The following is a 22,245-nucleotide window of genomic DNA, read 5'->3' as shown; positions in this document are numbered from 1 at the left end:
TTTGGGGTAGGGATCATCTTTTTTGTTCTGTGTTTGTACAGTGCCTAGTATAATGGGGTCCTAGGCCATGACTGGGGCTCTGTCTTGTACTACTACTAATATATGAATAATATGCATTTCTGGAGGCTATGACCGCCACAAAGGCATTCTGCTGTGCCCTGTGCCAGTCACTGCCACCTGGGTATCTCACAACTCCCCCACAGATCATTTCCCTGCTAAGGCAGCTCTGGCTTTCAAAGCTAGAAGTCAGGCAGGAGAAGCTGCTATGATTTAAATTGTTAGCAACACTAAAGAGAAAAGGGGGGAAAAAAACTTCCCTGAGCGAGCAAGAAGCAAAGATCACAGAGCTATAGCTGCAGCACAGAGCTCCTCATCCATCAATCAGACAGGTTACACTGACAGCTGATTGTATGGTGTCGTAGCCATGTTGGTCCCAGGATATTAGCGAGACAAGTTAGGCGAGGTAATATCTTTTATTGGGCCAACTTCAGTTGGTGAGAGAGACAGGCTTTTGAGCTACACAAAGCTCTTCAGTGTAGCTCGAAAGCAAGAGCTCTGTGTAGCTTGAAAGTCTGACTCTTTCAGCAACAGAAGTTCGTCCAATAAAAGATATTGCCTCACTTAAATACTTGCCTTGTCTCTAATTGACAGCTGTGGTAGGTAGTGGCTATTATGCCCCACTGGAGTATAGGTGCCATCTGCTGGTGAAGCAGTTTCATTGCTCAGAACATAAGAACGGCCGTACTGGGTCAGACCAAAGGTCCATCTAGCCCAGTATCCTGTCTTCTGACAGTGGCCAATGCCAAGTGCCCCAGAGGGAATGAACAGAACAGGTAATCATCAAGTGATCCATCCCCTGTTCTATCTGGGAATCTTTCCCAGCCTGTTCATGCACAGGACACATCACATGCCCCTGAAGGACTGGATCCAACTTGCCACTCTGATAGGAATTGAGCATATATGTTATAGGGAGAATAAGCCCTTTATTTTATAGCAAGAACTGCTGTAATTAGAGATGGCCTTGAAACAAAATGACAGACCTCAAAATCTCTTGAATGTTGGGAAGGTTGATACCCAGATCCAAACTTTGCAGCTGGCCTCTAGCCCTATGATGGGCACAATCAATACCTGGGATCCAAACACTCCTGACTTTTTGGTAAAGTTTGGATCCATTTTATTTTAATCCAATCTGTAGAGCTCCGACTTCTCTGTAAGTATTACAACGAGACACTTAAAATGTAAAGTGACCTTGAAACACAATGAAAATATCTCCATGTAAAATGAAATCAATGCCCTTTAACATTCCAGATACCTTCAGCTTTTTCAAACAAGAGCATCGGAGGGAGAGGTGGGAAGGAAATCACAGGGCAGCCAAAACGATTTCTCGGCGTTCTGTCAGCAAGGAACGATGGGTGGAGACGCTGGTTGTTGCAGACAGTAAGATGATTGAATATCATGGAAGTGACAATGTGGAATCCTACATCCTCACTATAATAAATATGGTATGTGATGTATTTAATTATTTTTCAGTTAGATAAATTATATAAATATAAGCAAACTTGATTACATTGTTAATCACCATGAAAACAGTCATAACGGTCTGTCATTTAAAGAAGTGGAATACTTTTTTTTTTTGTGTTTGTCTAAAGTCCTTCTCTGTTATTTCATGCAGAATGGGCTTTTCCTCTACAGGTTTTAAGTCAGAGTGATTTCTGGCCACAGTGCTAAATCACGACATCCATATGATATAGCTCTGTATGTGCACTACACAGGACCTTTCATTCCACTGAAATTACCAGTTCCGAATCTCATGCACCTTCTCCAATCTACTGATTGTTGATGTTCCTAGGCAGCAGTATTAACATAATGTGACAGAGCAGTGAGATGCAGCAGAACATGAGAGCTGTGGACTATCAATGGTATGGATTCACTTCCCCGTCTGTGTATGAGCGGGGAGGAAAATTTTCAGGGATTCCCTGTTCAGTTAGACATAATTCCCTTATCTAAAAAATAAAAATCTTGGTGTGTCCTGGTGCTTGTTGATCAATTTCTTAGATATTTGGTCTGATTCTGATCTCATTTACACTGGTGAACCCATGTTGAGAGAAATGGAGTTACTCCTGATTTACACTGCTGATATTGTGAAAGTGGTGTAGTGTAGAGATTTTGTGCAGTTTTACTAGCTTTTATTAAGACTCAGTCAAAACAATTATCATGTGGGTTTTACACTCAGAGGAAATGGTTCAATCAGTTGTATTGTAGAGGCTTGTATTACTGGGGCTGATTTTCAGATATGTTTTCCTCCTCTGTCACTTCTGGTTTTAAAGTGGACAATTAATTTTTTTTCAGACAAATTGTGCTTTTTCCCACATATAACGAAATCTAAATTTAAAAATGTAAAATGTGTCTCAGTTCAAATAAATCCCCAAATGAGCAAATTTCAAAATGTAATAACTTAATTTATAATTTCTTGTGATATTTGTCACGCTGTCTGAAGTAGCTCACAACCATGAGTGCCAATCTTGGGGGAGACTGTCAAAAAGCAGGGCAAAAGCCCTGGTGGTATGTTCTATAATTAGATTTCACCAACCCACTAATGAGTGTGAACTCCTCTAACGCTATAACAGTTATACCATGGAGTCACAGACAGACCCCTCGGCACTCCAGTCCATCTTGCCACCCAGGCAAGCTGGACTATGTGATGGATGGGCACTTTACACCAAAAATCAAAACAATGTTCAAGTTACTCCCATTCCCAAAGGACCAGTCACTTACCCCATGTCATTTGCACTCAGATCTCAAGCCAAAGACGAAGCCTGTAGCCAATCCTGTAATAAACTAACTAAAGATTTATTAACTAAGAAAAGAAATGAGTTATTCACAAGGTTAAAACAGGAAACATACACACATGAGTTACAGTCTTACATTTAAAAAGGTAAAATAAGCTTCTATAATAACCAGCTCTACATGTCCTTTAGGGCTGACCCATGCCAAGTCTCTTGCTTATGTTTAGGCATCTTTACCCCTCAGAGTCCAGACAGTATAAAGATCCTAGTTCCTCCTTGTCAGGGATTTTTCTCCCCTTCACCTCAGAATCCAAGCTGATGGGATGAGTTCATTCGCATGCCTCCCCTTCATGGAGGGACTAAGGAATGCAATCAACAAGGTTTCTGCCCTTGGATGTCACACGATGCCTCATTTGCCTTCAAAGGGCCATCCTGTGCGCAGGATGTGCACTTTACCTTAATCAATGTTTCTTTTCCTGTTTGGTGAGTTGCACAATGGCTGACAGGTTTACAGTGCAAACACTCAATGTAACTTTATGCTATGGGATACAGACATTATATGTAAAATTAATACATGCAGCATCCTACAAGCATTCCACAAAGTCTGGACACTAAACACATTCTTATATCACTAATATCTGTCTTAACTATACTAACCCATAGATGAGCCAAGCTGGTTTCCACCCATGTATTTGTCAGTGTTCAGAGAGACCTGGGTCCCCTGGCATAAGCTGGCACTTGGTCTGCCAATATTACAATATCATCTGCGGATCTTTAGGCATTGACCTTGTTTAGCCATTTGAGATTATATTCTCCCTCCTTCTCCACTCACTCAATGTATAAACAAAACCACAGCTATCAGACTCCCAGATCCATCCCCCTCGATGTATTACTCTGACCCCCTGACTGATTCACTGTCTACTGCATTTAAGTTTTCCCTTGGGGGGGGGGGGGAGTTACTGATTCACTGTCTACTGCATTTAAGTTTTCCCTTGTGGGGGGGGGGGGAGTTTCTAGCCCTTATAATTGTCAAGGAAACCTTCTGGACATGAACCTCCTATTGTATTATCTTCTTATGTCAGCAGAGAGGCAGCCAGTTCCAGCCAGTCTACTCCTGAAGCTACAATGTAGTAGGATTTAAAACCTATACAATAAAACACAAAGTAAAGCACAGGATCTTAGAACATATGCTTGCTGGTCCAAGTGACTGTATAGCTTGCTGCTTTCTCACAGCTAAATCCAGCAGTGCTGTGGCTAAAGTGGTACATGTGAACTTTAATAATCAGTATGTTAATATGAAAAAAGAAAAGGAGTACTTGTGGCACCTTAGAGACTAACCAATTTATTTGAGCATAAGCTTTCGTGAGCTACAGCTCACTTCATCGGATGCATACTGTGGAAAATACAGAAGATGTTTTTATACACACAGACCACGAAAAAATGGATGTTTATCACTACAAAAGGTTTTCTCTCCCCCCACCCCACTCTCCTGCTGGTAATAGCTTATCTAAAGTGATCACTCTCCTTACAATGTGTATGATAATCAAGGTGGGCCATTTCCAGCACAAATCCAGGGTTTAACAAGAACGTCTGAGGAACAGTGGGGGGGAAAGAGGTTACTTTTTATAATGAATCAACCATTCCCAGTCTCTATTCAAGCCTAAGTTAATTGTATCCAATTTTCAAATTAATTCCAATTCAACAGTCTCTCTTTGGAGTCTGTTTTCAAAGTTTTTTTGTTGAAGGATAGTCACTTTGAGATCAGAAATTGAGTGACCAGAGAGATTGAAGTGTTCTCCAACTGGTTTATGAATGTTATAATTTTTGACATCTGATTTGTGTCCATTTATTCTTTTACGTAGAGACTGTCCAGTTTGACCAATGTACATGGCAGAGGGGCATTGCTGGCACATGATGGCATATATCAAATTGGTGGATGTGCAGGTGAACGAGCCTCTGATAGTGTGGCTGATGTTATTAGGCCCTGTGATGGTGTCCCCTGAAAAGATATGTGGACACAGTTGGCAATGGGCTTTGTTGCAAGGATAGGTTCCTGGGTTAGTGGTTCTGTTGTGTGGTTGCTGGTGAGTATTTGCTTCAGGTTGGGGGGCTGTCTGTAGGCAAGGACTGGCCTGTCTCCCAAGATTTGTGAGAGTGATGGGTCGTCCTTCAGGATAGATTGTAGATCCTTGATGATGCGCTGGAGAGGTTTTAGTTGGGGGCTGAAGGTGATGGCTAGTGGCGTTCTGTTATTTTCTTTGTTAGGCCTGTCCTGTAGTAGGTGACTTCTGGGAACTCTTCTGGCTCTATCAATCTGTTTCTTCACTTCCGCAGGTGGGTATTGTAGTTGTAAGAATGCTTGATAGAGATCTTGTAGGTGTTTGTCTCTGTCTGAGGGGTTGGAGCAAATGCGGTTGTATTGCAGAGCTTGGCTATAGACAATGGATCGTGTGGTGTGGTCAGGGTGAAAGCTGGAGGCATGTAGGGAGCAATAGCGGTCAGTAGGTTTCCGGAATAGGGTGGTGTTTATGTGACCATCGTTTATTAGCACTGTAGTGTTCAGGAAGTGGATCTCTTGTGTGGAGTGGTCCAGGCTGAGGTTGATGGTGGGATGGAAATTGTTGAAATCATGGTGGAATTCCTCAAGGGCTTCTTTTCCATGGGTCCAGATGATGAAGATGTCATCAATATAGCGCAAGTAGGGGGACGAGAGCTGAGGAAGCGTTGTTCTAAGTCAGCCATAAAAGTGTTGGCATACTGTGGGGCCATGCGGGTACCCACAGCAGTGCCGCTGATTTGAAGATATACATTGTCCCCAAATGTAAAATAGTTATGGGTAAGGACAAAGTCACAAAGTTCAGCCACCAGGTTAGCCGTGACATTATCGGGGATAGTGTTCTTGACGGCTTATAGTCCATCTTTGTGTGGAATGTTGGTGTAGAGGGCTTCTACATCCATAGTGGCCAGGATGGTGTTATCAGGAAGATCACCTATGGATTGTAGTTTCCTCAGGAAGTCAGTGGTGTCTCGAAGGTAGCTGGGAGTGCTGGTAGCGTAGGGCCTGAGGAGGGCCTGGGAGTGCTGGTAGCGTAGGGCCTGTCTACATAGCCAGACAATCCTGCTGTCAGGGTGCCAATGCCTGAGATGATGGGGCGCCCAGGATTTCCAGGTTTATGGATCTTGGGTAGTAGATAGAATATCCCAGGTCAGGGTTTCAGGGGTGTGTCTGTGCGGATTTGATCTTGTGCTTTTTCAGGGAGTTTCTTGAGCAAATGCTGTAGTTTCTTTTGGTAACTCTCAGTGGGATCAGAGGGTAATGGCTTGTAGAAAGTGGTGTTGGAGAGCTGCCGAGCAGCCTCTTGTTCATATTCCGACCTATTCATGATGACAGCAGCACCTCCTTTGTCAGCCTTTTTGATTATGATGTCAGAGTTGTTTCTGAGGCTGTGGATGGCATTGTGTTCTGCACGGCTGAGGTTGTGGGGCAAGTGATGCTGCTTTTCCACAATTTCAGCCCATGCACATCGGCAGAAGCACTCTATGTAGAAGAACTTTTTTGCATTTCCTGACCTTTCATTTTAGATTTACAAGCATAGGGACAGATACCCTTATTCATACTATTGTTACAGTTAGTTAGGTCCATTCATTTCAGTGGGACAACTTGAGGAGTAAGGTGCTACTCATTATGAGTGAGGGTAATAGAATCTGGCCTTTAGTTTCATTTGTAGGTGTGTTTTTACTGATAATATTAATGTGAATGATAGATATGTACGAAGTTATGAGACTTCAGTTTCATTGCATCCTTTCCTTTTCTACTGAACTATATTTAGGTAATAGCCATAAGAGTAAATAGCATATTATACAGCATTTGAGGAAGGAAAACTGGGGTTGTTCATCACTGGTGTTTCAGAGTCCAAAGAAATTACCCATATTATGTGCCAGTTACAGGACCCCTTTCTCTCTGAGCGCATCCCCTCAGGTGTTAGGCCTTGCTCCTTTACCTTTCTGAAGGTGGAATCCCACAATTCACTCAGTCCCCAAGCTATTGCATCCTGGCTACCAGGATGTCCCAGGCCCAACTGGGTTTGGCACCTGCACGTCTCCCTCTGGGCAACTGTGACCAGGCAGCTTTCTTAAAACAAAGTGTTTTTTAAACTTTAACAGTAGGAACTCAGCAAAGCATCATAAAAAGGCCTCATATTGTTTTAAACTCTCTTAAATACATACCTAGCTTACCTAGAGGTTTGCCAGCCCTTGGCAGAGGTCCCTCTGCTCCAGACCTCTGACTTCTAGGATCTATGAGAACCACTTTTCATCAGCAACTCCCAGCAATCCCTCCCTTGAGACGGTCCCTTTTTATCCCCTCAGAAGCCATTTGTCTTGCTTTCCTGGCATTTTGGTTCTCCAGTGTTTACAGCCTTGAGTGATTAGATGTCCTGATTTTATAGGGACAGTCCTGACATTCGGGGCTTTACCCTGATTTTTCACACTTTTTCCTCTTTGGCCACCCTATTACAACCTGAGACCCCGCCTGCCTTGACAAACTGGTCCATTGAGTTCAGTAGGGGACAAGAAGTGGGCTATCAAAGTGAATGTCTAGTATTGTCTCCCAAGTGTAACTAAATGGTAGCTATCTGAAGCTGTTGTCGTCTTTCCTACACAGTGCAACCAGCGCCTGCTTGAATTAACCCCTTGTAGACAGTATCCCCTTACAACAGTTAGACCAACAGAACATTTATTGTTCCTGAATTAATATAGAACAGCTCCTAAGTCATCACATCATTCCTGCACAGTGGGGCAGCCAATATATAGAAACTGGTGTAGCCCATAGTTAGGGATGAGACGTGAGAAAAGACCTATGCTTCTATTCCTTGTAAGCAAGGTACAAGTTCTCTCTTAGGGCTTGTCTACATTTAAAATGCTACAGTGGCACAGCTGCTCCACTGTAGCATTCGGTGTAGATACTACCTACACCCGCTGGAAGGGTTCTCCCATTGGCAAAGGGAATCCACCTCCACAAGAAGTGGTAGATAAGTCACCAGAAGAATTTTCCTGTCTGCCTAGTGCTGTCTACATGAGGATTCAGGTTGGCTTCATAATGCAGCTCTGGGGTTTGGGTTTTTCACACCCCTGACCGATGTAATTAAACTGACCTAATTTTCTATCGTAGACCTGGCCTATGTCTGAAGCCTCTATTTTAATTTCGGTTCTTAATGAAGATGCTTCCCAGTGTCCGATTCTGTCATCAGATGTTCATGTCCTACTTTCATCAGTGTTGATGGGAACCTTAGTAATTGTTAGAAAAAGGAGTTTGGGAGGAAGATAAAGCTAGACTGGGCCTCTAAAGTCAGATCAGATCCAGATTTCAGAGTTATTTAGAGCCAACATTTTGGTTTGGTCTATTATAGCAGCAGCAGCAGCAGCCAGTTGCAAAATCTGGATTTAGGGTTTGATTCTGGATTCTCTCAAAGCTGGGGTGAAGGAGCTGAGGTTGTGATTTCTAATTACAATAATACTTTGAATAAATCATCAAATCTTGCCTTCGTCCCCTTCAAAATCAGAAGGACAGAACAGGTTGTGCTGGTGGGGGAGTGGCACTATATGTGAAAGAAAGCGTAGAATCAAATGAAATAAAAATATTAAATGAACCAAACTGTACCATAGAATCCCTATGGATAGTAATTCCATGCTCTAATGATAAGAATATTGCAGTAGAGAGAGATTGCTGACCACCTGACCAGGATGGTGATAGTGACTGTGAAATGCTCAGGGAGATTAGAGAGGCTATTAAAATAAACTCAATAATAATGGAGGATTTCAGCTATCCCCATATTGACTGGGTACATGTCACCTCAGGACGGGATGCAGAGATAAAGTTTCTTGACACCTTAAATGACTGCTTCTTGGAGTAGCTAGTCCTGGAACTCACAAGAGGAGAGGCAATTCTTGATTTAGTCCTGAGTGGAGCACACGATCTGGTCCAAGAGGTGAATCTAGCTGCAGCACTTGGTAATAGTGACCATAATATAATTAAATTTAACATCCCTGTGGCGGGGAAAACACCACAGCAGCCCAACACTGTAACGTTTAATTTCAGAAAGGGGAACTACACCAAAATGAGGTTAATTAAACAGAAATTAAAAGGTACAGCGCCAAAAGTGAAATCCCTGCAAGCTGCATGGAAATTTTTTAAAGACCCCATAATAGAGGCTCATCTTAAATGTATACCCCAAATTTAAAGAACATAATACATAGGCACAAGTTTCTAAGCTGCATGGGGGTGTTCTCCCTGGCTTTGCCCAGGCCCCATCCCCTCCCTGCTTCTACCTGTCCCACCCCTTTCCTGCCCAGTTCCACCCCCTCCCCCCCCACACCTCCTGTCCTGACGCTGCGAAACAACTGATCCACGACAGGTGCTGGGAGGGAGGGGGAGGTGCTGATCAGTGGGGCCCGCTGATGGGCAGGATGCGCTGGGGGGGAGGGAGAGGTTCTGGTAATGGGGCTGCCAGTGGGTGCTCAGCACCCACAATTTTTTTTTGCTGTGGGTGCTCCAGCCTTGGAGCACCCATGGAGTCGATACATAGGCCACAGTAAGAGAACCAAAAAAGTGCCACCGTGGCTAAACAACAAATTAAAAGAGGCAAAAAAGGCATCCTTTAGAAAGTGGAAGTTAAATCCTTGTGAGGAAAATAGAAAGGAGCATAAACTCTGACAAATGAAGTATAAAAATATAATAAGGAAGGCCTAAAAGGGCAATTGCGGAGAAACTAAATTAATTCTTTGCATCAGTCTTCACGGCTGAGAATGTGAGGGAGATCCCAAACCTGAGCCATTCTTTTTAGGTGACCAATCTGAGGAACTGTCCCAGATTGAGGTGTCATTAGAGGAGGTTTTGGAACAAATCGATAAATTAAACAGTAATAAGTCCCCAGGACCAAATGGTATTCACCCAAGAGTTCTGAAGGAACTCAAATTGCAGAACTACTAACTGTAGTCTGTAACTTATCATTTAAATCAGCTTCTGTACCAAATGACTGGAGTATAGCTAATGTGACGCCAATTTTTAAAAAGGGCTTCAGAGGTGATCCTGGCAATTACAGGCCGGTAAGCCTGACTTCGGTACCGGGCAAACCGGTTGAAACTACAGTATAGTAAAGAACAAAATTGCCAGACAAATAGATGACTTTTCCCCCAACAAATTATGTTCAACAAGGTTTTTGTAAAGGGAAATCATGCCTCACCAATCTACTAGAATCCTTTGAGGGGTTCAACAAGCATGAGGACAAGAGAGATCCAGTGGGTATAGTGTACTTAGATTTTTCAGAAAGCCTTTGACAAGGTCCCTCACCAAAGGCTCTTAAGCAAAGTAAACTGTCATGGGATAAGAGCTCTCATGGTAACTGGTTAAAAGATAGGAAACAAAGGGTAGGAATAAATGGTCAGTTTTCAGAATGGAGAGAGGTATATACTGGTGTCCCCCAGGGGTCTGTACTGGGCCCAGCCCTATTCAATATATTCATAAATGATCTGGGAAAGGGGGTAAACAGTGAGGTGGCAAAATTTGCAGATGATGCAAAATTGCTCAAGATAGTTAAGTCCCAGGCAGACTGCAAAGAGCAACAAAAGGATCTCTCAAAACTGGGTGACTGGGTAACAAAATGGCGGATGAAATTCAGTGTTGATAAATGCAAAGTGATGCACATTGGAAAACATAATCCCAACTATACATATAAAATGATGGTGTCTAATTTGGCTGTTACCATTCAAGAAAGAGATCTTGGAGTCCTTATGGATAGTTCTCTGAAAACATCCACTCAATGTGCAGAGGCAGTCAAAAAAGCAAACAGAATGTTGGGAATCATTAAGAAAGGGATTAATAATAAGACAGAAAATATCATATTGTGTCTATATATAGCCATGAGACTCCCACATCTTGAATAGTGCGTGCAGATGTGGTCACCCCATCTTGAAAAAGATATATTGGAATTGGAAAACTTTCAGAAAAGGGCAACAAAAATGATTAGGGGTATGGTACGGCTGCCATGAGAGGAGATATTAATAAGACTGGGACTTTTCAGCTTGGAAAAGAGATGACTTAGGGGGGATATGATAGAGGTCTATAAAATCATGACTGGTGTGGAGAAAGTAAATAAGGAAGTGTTGTTTACTCCTTCTCATAACATAACTAGGGATCACCAAATGAAATTAATAGGCAGCAGGTTTAAAACAAACAAAAGGAAGTGTTTTTTTCACACAATGCATAGTCAACCTTTGGAACTCCTTGCCAGAGGATGCTGTGAAGGCCAAGACTATAACAGGATTAAAAAAAGAACTAGATAAATTCATGGAAGATAGGTCCATCAATGACTATTAGCCAAGATAGACAGGGATGGTGTCCCTAGCCTCTGTTTGTCAGAAGCTAGGAATGGGCAACAGGGGATGGATCACTTGATGATTACGTGTTCTGTTCGTTCCCTATGGGGCATTTGGCATTGGCCACTGTCAGAAGACAGGATACTGGGCTAGATGGACTTTGGTCTGATGCAGTATGGCCGTTCTTATGTAAAATCCTTTATTTCACTAATATTTATGTACTGTAAATGTAATATTTATGTACTGTATTAATAGCCCAAGAAAAAATCTGACATGCACTTAAAAAACCCCATAAGTACATCATAATTCAATAGTCCTTTGTGTGACTGAGACTTTGTTAGACTAACCAGCCCCACTAGGAATAGCCTTTTTTGGCAGCTGCTAAGGAGTGCAATTATCTTTCAGCTGAGAGATTTCTGAAGAATTAAGAGCCAGCACAATATATTTTTTTCCATCCTTTGGTATTCGGCTAATGCAATTCAGATGTCTCCTAGGTTTTTGATTATATAATTTGCACTAATGGGACACATCTGCAATGGATTCACACAAAAGTCTTGAAATTCTGTTTCATTTTGTAGCCATCAATACTGTATTGTTTTGGAGTAACTGTTTACAGAGCCCAATGTAACTGATCAATTTTTGTACTCACATGAAGCTCTTTTCAAACAACAGATGCAACCCTTCCTGGCTGAGGAGGAAAATGACTTCCTCTGGCAGATTATTGTGACTAAGGACATATACTACAGCACTGCAGTGTATACACTTCCTAGACTGATGGAAGGGTTTTACGATCTATGCAGATAATCCACCTCCCCAACCAGCGGTAGCTAGGTTGACAGAAGAATTCCTCCATTGATTTAGCCACATCTATGCTGGGGCTTGGGTCAATCTAACTATGATGCTCAGGACCCCTGAGTGACCTAGCAAGGTCAACCTAAATTTTAGGTATAGACCAGGCTTAAGCGTCAGCTCTGTTCCTACTGCCCCCTCCCCCCATCTCTTCCTTTTACTAGTCGTGCTCTTGAGAAGCAGCCTGTCTAATCATACACATACTGACACCACCATTTGGGGCATGAGGACTTGGAGTTCAATGCTGGGCCCTTTGCTATTTTTTAGTCTAACTGCTCCCTCTGTCATTTTATCTTTAGTCTCAGGTCTGCTCTACACTAATGAGGTAAGGCAATCTAAGTTACGTTAGTTAAGTTACAGAGTAGCAGCCGTGTTAGTCTGTATCCACAAAAAGAAAAGGAGTACTTGTGGCACCGTAGAGACAAACAAAATAAATTTGTTAGTCTCTAAGGTGCCACAAGTACTCCTTTTCTTTTTTAGTTAAGTTACGTAACTTAAGTCAAAGCAGCTTAGATCAACTTACAGCAGTGTCTAGTCTGCTTTCCTGTCGACATAGTTTCCTCCTTTTGGGAAGGTGGAGTACTGAAGTCGATGGGAGAGCTCTCTGCCATCAACTTATCCTGTCTTCACTAGACCCACTAAATCAATGCCCACTGCATCTATCGCAGCAGTGCCGATTTAGCCAGTAGTGAAGACAAACCCTTAGCTTCCACTTTTACGCTGATGATACTACTGTATATATTTTTCACCTCGCTTCTATTTGCCTAGTATTGACTTCCTCTTTTTCCTTTGGCCAGCCGAATCCTAATGGAGTTTCTACAGAACCCAACAATTAATGCCTCATTCGCTGTTGCCCTGAACCTTTGGTAGTCATTCCCACCAGTACAAAGTGGATGTAAAATGCTACTATTGTGCACTGGCAGTGTTTTACACCTGTCTTGCACTGATGTAAACGAGTACACAATAGTGGATTGGACCCTAAATGAGAAAAATTAACTTTAAAGTAATTTTTTTAATGGATTGTAAATTTTGCTGCATAACATCTTAACTTCGGTTAATTGCTGAAGTAGTTCATCACAGTTATTGCATTTCAGAATGCAAAGTGAACCTTCTATCAATAACATGTAGGAGGGGAGAAAAAACAGAGGGCATTCTGCTTGAAATAACCTGTATATTTCCTTTCTAAAGTTCTGTCTTGCTGTAGAAGAATCAATTAATTTCTTACCTCCTGGCTCTGACACAGGTCACAGGATTGTTCCATGATCCAAGCATTGGCAATGCAATCCACATCGTGCTCGTCCGCCTTATTCTTCTTGAAGAGGAAGAGGTGAGATTTTGTTTCCCCCAAGATTACAGTGAAGAAAGTTGGGCACACAGTGCACTGAAGAGAGATTTTGGTAGGGTATTTAGATTACCATTAAAGAGAGTAATGAGTGCATCCACTGTGTGTGTGGGGGGGAGGGGGGGGGAAGGGTTGCTTGTTTAAAATGTTTTGCTCATTTCACTCCTCTGTTAATCTATTAACTCTGGCACAGCTGTTTTAAAGCTAACTGCTGCTCTAAATGGCACATTGGTTAGGTCATAACTGCAGGTGTTTGTGCATAAACTTCCAAAAGGAAATTTAGTTAAAATGTTCAAACATTAGGATAATTGTGTGTGAGGGGAAAACTCTTCAGCACCAGAAGAGGACTTTCAAAGATTGAGGAGGCTTGCTGCAGAGCAGAGATTCAAATGTACGGGATGCTCAAATGAACCATCCCCCGTCTAATCGCATAGCATATTCATAAAGTAAGTGCAGCTGCCTGTGGAGCTCTCTGAAGAAGCCGATCTACTATTGTATGCCTACAAGACAGGTTATTTTCCCCATAAGCTCCTTTTCAAAACTCAGAGAAACAGTGGCTGATAAAATGTTCATTGTTGTGAACTAACCACATGGAGGTGATTGCATGTTCCATGTCTCAAATGCTGTAACCACCCCTAGATGAATGCCGATTATTGTAACTTTAATGGTTATTTTCATAGCACCATAATTGTGCAAGGCTTTCTATGGAAATAGCCTTAAAATAAGGTCTCTGTCCAAAGGGACTTAGGATCAAAGGTCCTAATCCTAAACCAGGTGGAGGCCTGGGCTGTTGAAGTCAATTGGTCTCCACATGAGAGTTAGTGCCTGCACAGGTGAAGTAATTTTCAAAATAGGAGCCTGATTTATCCAGCTAACCCAATGGGTAAGGTTATCAAGGGTAAAATTTTCAAAAGCACCTAAAGCCCATTTTCAAAACTGACTTAAACACTTGGGAGTTTAAGTACTCATTTCAGAGTAACTGCCGTGTTAGTCTGTATTCGCAAAAAGAAAAGGAGTACTTGTGGCACCTTAGAGACTAACCAATTTATTTGAGCATAAGTTTTCGTGAGCTACATCATCATCCGATGAAGTGAGCTGTAGCTCACGAAAGCTTATGCTCAAATAAATTGGTTAGTCTCTAAGGTGCCACAAGTACTCCTCTTCTTTTTAAGTACTCATTGACTTTCAATGAGACTTAGGCCCCAAAATGCCTAATGCGCCTTTGAAAAAGGAACGTAGGTGCTTATGGCACTTCAGTGCTTTGGAAAACTTTACCCTAAATAATAATATACTAGGAGTGAGGCAGAGTAAGGGTATGTCTACACTACGAAATTAGGTTGATTTTAGAGAAGTCAATTTTTAGAATTCTATTTTATACAGTCGATTGCGTATGTCCACACTAAGCGCATTAAGTCGGCGGAGTGCTTCCTCACTACCATGGCTAGCATCGACTTACAGAGCGGTGCACTGTGGATACCTATCCCACAGTTCCCACAGTCTCCGCTGCCCATTGGATTTCTGGGTTAAGCTTCCAATTCCTGATGGGGCAAAAACATTGTTGTGGGTGGTTTGGGTACAAGTTGTCAGTTGCCCCTCCCTCCATGAAAGCAACAGCAGACAATCGTTTCGCACCTTTTTTCCTGGGTTCCCCATGCAGTCACCATACCACGGCAAGCATGGAGCCCGCTCAGCTCACCGTCACCGCTGCTGTTGTGGGCAAGTCTACTGTGGGAACTGCTGTGATCCAAGTAGCTAATGCAGTCATTGACATTCTGTTATCAAGGGTAGTGACTCTGGGAAATGTGCGGGCCTTTTTAGATTTTAGATGCATCATATTCCTGTCCCTTGTCACTGGTGAAGAAGTCTTGCAGCCGTACATTCCAGTCCGGTCGGTGCTGTAACACCCCATAGCACTTCTGTGGTTGACACATGTAACAGCTCCAGGGCTCTTGCTCTTTTGCCTTGGCCGAGGTACCTTGCCCTACCAGGACCTCCAAGCATTTGACACAGAAGCACCTGCAGCAGCTGGCACTGTTACACAGCAGCAGTTCCTGGGTGCCTTCACAGCAGACGGTGCAGTAGGACTGCTAGCCATCCTCGTCCATGGTGTACGGCTCCTCCACTTCCGCTGTAACTCTGCTGTCCTGCAACTCTGCGGCACACAGTGCAGTAGGACTGGTAGCCGTCCTCATCGGACATGTAGCTTGGCCAGGGGTTCTGGGAACGTCTTCTCTGCCCAGCTCCTAGCAACCTCCAAGGCATGGTGCACGTCTCCGCCGCCTCCACCGCAACTCTGCTCTCCTGCGAGCTGGAGGCTTCTGCCTCAGGCTGCTCTCCCAGCCGGCAGCACCGCACGGTCATGCCTACCTCTTGCTCCCATGGCTCATGAGGCCTGGTCAGTAGTAAGGAGCAGTTCAACTATAGGCTGAGCAAGTGCAGAATGGTGGTAGAATGTGCCTTTGAACGTTTAAAAGCTCGCTGGCGCTGTTGACCAGACCTCCACGCAACCAGGAGATGTTTATGCAACGGGAGACGTTTATGGCGGGGTGGGAAGTTGAGGCAAATTGCCTGATATCCGATTTTGAGCAGCCAAACAATAAGGCGATTAGAAGAACACAGCAAGGCGTGCTGCGCATCCGAGAGGCTTTGAAAACCAGTTTCATGATTGGCCAGGCTACGGTGTGACAGTTATGTGTGTTTCTCCTTGATGCAAACCCGTCTGCACTACCCCAAATTCGACCCAGCAAGATCGATTTTAGCACTACTCCCCTCGTCGGGGAGGAGTACAGAAGTTGAGTTTAAGAGCCCTTTAGGTCCACGGAACGGGGTTAGTTGTATGGACGCAGTCATTTTTAAATCGACCTAATGCAGCTAAATTCGACTTAACCCCGTCGTGTAGACCAGGGCTTTGTGGCAAAACCAAGGAAGAGGGAAATATGTTTTTGCTAGAGCTTATTTTGCACTGCAAAATATGTTTTTTCTTCTTCAACCGGTGTTTGTTCTCTCTGATCATAAGACGACTGTTGTACATCTTTTTCAGCTTTTAAAAAAATGAAGTGAAGGAAATGTATCCATGAAAGCATAAAATGTTACCTCATCATGAGATTGTTTATGTTGCATTAAAGGTGATAAACATGATGGAAGGTAGCTTTCTCCAAATTACTTGCAAATTAATCTTAATCTTTGTGTCAGGAAGAATACTAGTTTCCAAGAGTAAAATAAAATATTGTTGTTTGAAAAATGCAGTTGTTAGTTTCATTTTATGAAGGCTTCTTCCCAAAAATGCTAATTTCCTCCTTTGATATACTTTTTCTCTAGTTACACTAGCTGCAAAAATGACACAGTTTTAACTTAATACTTGGGATATTAGGCAAATAACTGTCATTGCTCCTAATGTTTCTAGCTTTGGGCAATGACTTTAGTGAGCCTGATAATTAATGTTGCTGCTGTGCTCTAGCAATACAATGCAGTCTTTGTAATAATATTTTCTTCTTTTTTTTCCTTTAGCAAGGCTTGAAAATAGTTCATCATGCAGATAAGACATTAGCCAGCTTCTGCAAATGGCAGAAAAGCATCAATCCCAAAAATGATGTCAACCCAATACATCATGATGTAGCTGTACTTCTAACTAGGTATGGTCACAACCCTGGAGAGAAGCTTCCAAATATTATTTTATTAATATTTCTTTCACTGAGAACATGCTTATAGCCTCCTTTTGGTTTCCCCCCACCCCACCGCCAACACATAGACACTTCCCATATACTGTTGTTCCTGATGAATACATGTAATTTCTGAAGGACAGTTTTAGTACAAAAATAACTTTGTTTGATGAGCATATCAGATGCTAGTACAGGTGGAGTTTATGAGCGGTTACATAAAAGTACACTGTTAAGGCTGGAAGGTGTCAAAACTGACCCACTGTATCTTGTAGAGGGTTGCTTACATCTGTTTGCAAAGCCTGTATAATGTTTTATTCGTATCTGTAGGTGTTTTATTAGACATGGGTCATAGCCAGGAAATTCAGATCTGTAATCAGATCCAAATGTAAACGTCCTCGAACATCAGTGCTTAGGAAGGCTGAGATTAAGATTCACTTTGGGCCCATCTCTTGTTGATGGCTTCAATCAGTTATTTTCTCAAGGAAAAAATATTAGAGCCAAAAGCCCAGCCTATAGATCAGCAGCCCCCTAATTACAAAACCCTACAATAACATAACTACACTTCACGATAGCAGAATATCTTGTTGTTTGAGTAATACAGTTTACTTTCAGACTTCTAGCTAAATGGTTGTAAACGTGCAAAAATGTCTTGATATCTTTTCATTCATATTTCATAGTGGTGGGTCTCAGCCATTATATATAGAAAGAGGGGTAAGCAGACATTTCCAATGGGCCACTATAGTTGTGCAAATAATTCACAGGATAGTTATTGGGTCTGACAGATTTCGTCTCTTTCTCTGTATTGCTGAACATCCATCAGAAGATCATGATTGCCTCAAATATATTTGTCGTTCAAAAGTATTCAACGATTTTGTTTTCACAGTTCATAAAGATGATAAAATATTTCTCAATTGGTTACCTGTGCATATTCACTATTTGAGCTGGATTACTCAGTTGCAATTGGTCAGAGAAGGCCTGTGGTATTGTTTCAGTTGGATAAGCACACAAACGCTTATGGCACAAATTCTCACACGTGATTTAAAAGTTCAGTTGCTGCATAAATATTTGTATGTGGCTTTGAAATTTGCCTTCCATTAATATTTTTATTGTGGCTTGCTGCTGCCTCTGTAACACCACATCAGTTGCCAACCACCGGGGGCCCTGTGCTGTGCTCCAGGTGAAATTGTCTTGGGCAGATTAATGAGCTTATGTGAACACCTTTTCCCTAAAACTAAACAGGAATCCAGGCAATTAGAGGCCTTGGAAAAATTCTAAACAGCCTACAGTGGAGCAATGAGAGAGTAGCTTTAGGGATCACACTCTTTACCACTGAATGCATCCGATGAAGTGAGCTGTAGCTCACAAAAGTTTATGCTCAAATAAATTTGCTAGTCTCTAAGGTGCCACAAGTACTCCTTTTCTTTTTGCGAATACAGACTAACACCGCTGCTATTCTGAAACCACTCTTTACCTTATTCTAATAAAAATCCCTGTTCAGTGTTAGAAGAAAATGACTCTTCCTGTGATGCTTTACCAGGGATGAACCCCTCAAACTTCAAATAATCACCATGAAGATCATAGAATCATAGACTATCAGAGTTGGAAGGGACCTCAGGAGGTCATCTAGTCCAACCCCCTGCTCAAAGCAGGACCAATCCCCAACTAATTCATCTCAGCCAGGGCTTTGTTAAGCCTGGACCTTAAAAATATCTAAGGAAGGAGATTCCACCACCTCCCTAGGTAACGCATTCCAGTGTTTCACCACCCTCCTAGTGAAAAAGTTTTTCCTAATATCCAACCTAAACTTCCCCCACTGCAACTTGAGACCATTACTCCTTGTTCTGTCATCTGCTACCACTGAGAACAGTCTGGATCCATCCTCTTTGGAACCCCCTTTCAGGTAGTTGAAAGCAGCTATCAAATCCCCCCTCATTCTTCTCTTCCGCAGACTAAACAATCCCAGTTCCCTCAGCCTCTCCTCATAAGTCATTTGTTCCAATCCCCTAATCATTTTTGTTGCCCTCTGCTGGACTCTTTCCAATTTTTCCACATCCTTCTTGTAGTGTGGGGCCCAAAACTGGACACAGTACTCCAGATGAGGCCTCACCAATGTCGAATAGAGGCACAGAGCCGTGCACAGAATGCCATCATAGGCAGAAGATTTAAAGATTTCTTCATTGCATGGGCCTAGAGTAAACGGATAAGTGGATCCTGGATGCTACAAGAGACAGTATTCCATAGAGTATTCCCTGCACCTTTATTATTCAGTTGTCATACTCTCCTGCATTTCCAAAAGGTTAAAAATCCCTGCCACGTATTGCAAAAAATAAGGTATTGTCCTTGTCTAAGAAGAGACTGGGATAATACTCCCTTCATAATGATCACCCCATGCTCACTTCCATTTAGGGTGTGCCTAAACTGGAGCTGGAAGGTATAATTTCCAGTTGGATTAGATATACTCATGCTAGCTTAATTGGACCGAGTGTGCTAAAAACAGAAGTTTACCCGTGTTGGTGTGAGCGGTGGGAGGCGCTAGCTGCCTAAGTACATACCTAAAATTTCAGATGGAATTGTACTCAGCGTGGCTACCCCCTCATCATTTGCACCTTACAGCTCCAGTGTAGACAAACCCGTAAAGGGAGAGAGAACAATAGAATCAAAGGACTTAGTTATGCAGTCTTCATCTGTTAGTCGGGAGGAACTCTATCCAAACCAATTAGTGCAGAAGATCTTAAGGATGTGGAAAATGAGCAGGGAAGGAAGATTTACCTTACTGTTCTGAATCTCAGATGTGCACATTCTATCTTTTCCTCAGCATCAAATGGAAAACTCTGCTCCACAATAGCTGAATTTTTGGAGCCAAGAGCAAGGATTGGCACACCGCTTGCCTGGAAAAAATGGTGTAATTTCCAATCAATCAAGTCTTTATATTCAAGTCCCTTTATAATTTAGCTTCCTGCTGCCAAGGTGATCTAGCAACTTAAAATGACGACAACCCTCACCTTCACTCTGCTGGCATTTCCTGCCTTGGCTACCACCAGTCAGCTTCTCACACACCAATGTGCTGTCTGATGCTGCCTGCCTTGGAAAAACTTTGTGATTAAAAACTGAACAGCCACTACTTTATCCTCTTTCAGCTCCCTCCTTAAGAATCGACTCTGCAAATCCTACAAATCCCAGCCTGATGAGCATAGCTACATATAACATATGACAAACTGCAGCTGTTTTTCTTCCCCTTCTTTCCTTTTCCTACTCTCTGCCTCCCTAGTTGTATCCCCAATTAAAACGCAAACAAACAACTGCAATCCATGTAACTAATTAAGCAATGCCGTTTCTTTACCATATTCATTTGCATGTCTGTTGTATCCCCATCCCTTGCCTTTTGTCTGTGTCCTGAGATTGTGAGGCCTTCAGCACAGGGACGTTTCTTTTTCTTTATTGGTACAGTGCCTGCCACAAGTGGGCCCCAATCCTGACTGGGATATTTGGGCATGACCACAATATAAATATTGACTAATAAATAATAAGTCGTACGTAGTGGTATAAGTGTTAGACATACCGTCTTTTGCTGAAAATTCAGATCGACAACAAATATATGATGATATGGAGATTTACTATCCATTGTAAGCAGCATTACATGCAGTTTTAAACTCTCTTACCTACAAGTCTTCACTGTGTTTACAGAAAGGACATCTGTGCTGGCATGAATCGTCCTTGTGAAACCTTAGGTTTGTCTCATCTATCTGGTATGTGCCAACCTCACCGGAGCTGTAATATTAATGAAGATTCTGGGCTGCCTTTGGCATTCACTATTGCACATGAGCTTGGACACAGGTACAGTTGGATATAGAATGCAGAGTCTAGCCCGGTCTAATGCAATGTTTTACGTTTATCTTAAAATTGTATTTCCCTCGTAAATTCCAAGGCCAAAAGGGACCATTGTGATCATCTGGTGTAGCACAGACCATAGCTCTTTGATTCTTTTTTTTCTTTTTGGTTGTAACAATGGACTATTGAAACAAAATTGGCAAATCAAAATTATCATGTGGAAAATTTCAGTTTTGCAGAAACTGCATTTTCTGTCAAAAAATCATTCATATGGAAACCTCCTGACCAGCTCTAGCTCTCTTCCTGACAGTCATAGTCGTTTTTGGTACCCCAATGCATGTGGGTTTAGACAGAGATTTTCAGCTTTGCCTACGTGATTTCGACCTTCATTTTTGCATACACCCCCAGAGATGGGGTGAGGAGGATCACCTTATATAAATCTAAAAATAAGTAAGAAAAAAACAAAGTTGTGGAAGAGGGAAAGAGCCACCCAAGCTTTTGAAATACTGGGATGATTTAACAGTAATGTTTCCGAAAAATAAAACTGTGTAAATTAATTGGGGTTTTTTTTGATTCCTTGGACGGTCGCTGGGTGTGGTGCTGCACTGAGCTACAGTGGCAATTTTTTCATGTTGGTCTTTCAGCAGGGTGCTTGGTTATTATTGTTAAAAGTTATTGAGTAGTAAATCTTTTACAAGGATTGACAAAAGCTTTGTAGAGGTTAGGCAAGACTGAGTTATGAACAGCTGTGGGAGGACCTGCTATGGGGAAGGTCTGTTACAACGCATAGTATTATTAACTGGGGAGGGAGAGTAGAGGCTAATTCATCAATCCATTCATGAATATATGACAATGTGGGAAGCAATGCCTCTGTCTAAATCAATAAAAAGTGACATCCTTGAAATTATTTTAGAAAGTATTGTAAAGATAAATTATTAAGAGAAGATTATTGGGCCAAATTCTGATCTGAGTCAGATATAACTATATTGAAGTGAATGGAGTTATTTTGATTTACAGCACACTAATCGGGCAAAATTTGGCCTACAATTTTTATGAGATTTGTTTTCAGTATTGTGCCAGACTTCCAGCACTTGCAGTCCTCCCCTTTTGAAAGTCCCTCACTGCAAACCCCAAACTTGTGGCCATGTTGCTTAGTACTGTGATTTCAACCAATTTCATAGTCTAAGATGGGTATTGGCCTGAAAATCAAGGTGCTGCAGAAAGTGGTATGAGCGTTCTCCAGGTGGCATCCTTCCCTCTGAATCATTACCAAATTATCTTCACTGCAGGGTATTAAAGGGCGCTGCCGTGTGGATGAGGCATGAGTACCTATGATTATTAAAAATGCCCTGGAACTTTATTCAAGAGTCAGGGTGTAAACAGTGCTTAATTTTTGCCAGGGCTGAAC

General features: G+C 42.3%; 1 protein-coding gene across 3 annotated transcripts in view; it reads left to right on the top strand.

The window, feature by feature from the left end:
* Window positions 1-22,245, top strand: part of ADAMTS12 (ADAM metallopeptidase with thrombospondin type 1 motif 12) — a 313,276-nt gene that overhangs the window by 152,391 nt on the left and 138,640 nt on the right. For all 3 annotated transcript variants that reach the window (XM_043547279.1, XM_027831000.3, XM_007068846.4), the window contains exons 4-7: window positions 1,309-1,502; window positions 13,252-13,335; window positions 16,858-16,982; window positions 20,694-20,843. In XM_043547279.1, the coding sequence (XP_043403214.1) occupies window positions 1,309-1,502; window positions 13,252-13,335; window positions 16,858-16,982; window positions 20,694-20,843 (553 nt within the window). The remainder of the gene's footprint in view (window positions 1-1,308; window positions 1,503-13,251; window positions 13,336-16,857; window positions 16,983-20,693; window positions 20,844-22,245) is intronic.

This window comes from Chelonia mydas, chromosome 5 (genome assembly GCF_015237465.2).
Source record: "Chelonia mydas isolate rCheMyd1 chromosome 5, rCheMyd1.pri.v2, whole genome shotgun sequence".
NCBI lineage: Eukaryota > Metazoa > Chordata > Testudines > Cheloniidae > Chelonia > Chelonia mydas.
The sequence above is the reverse complement of the archived record's forward strand: the minus strand, read 5'-3'. Positions and strand labels throughout refer to the sequence as shown.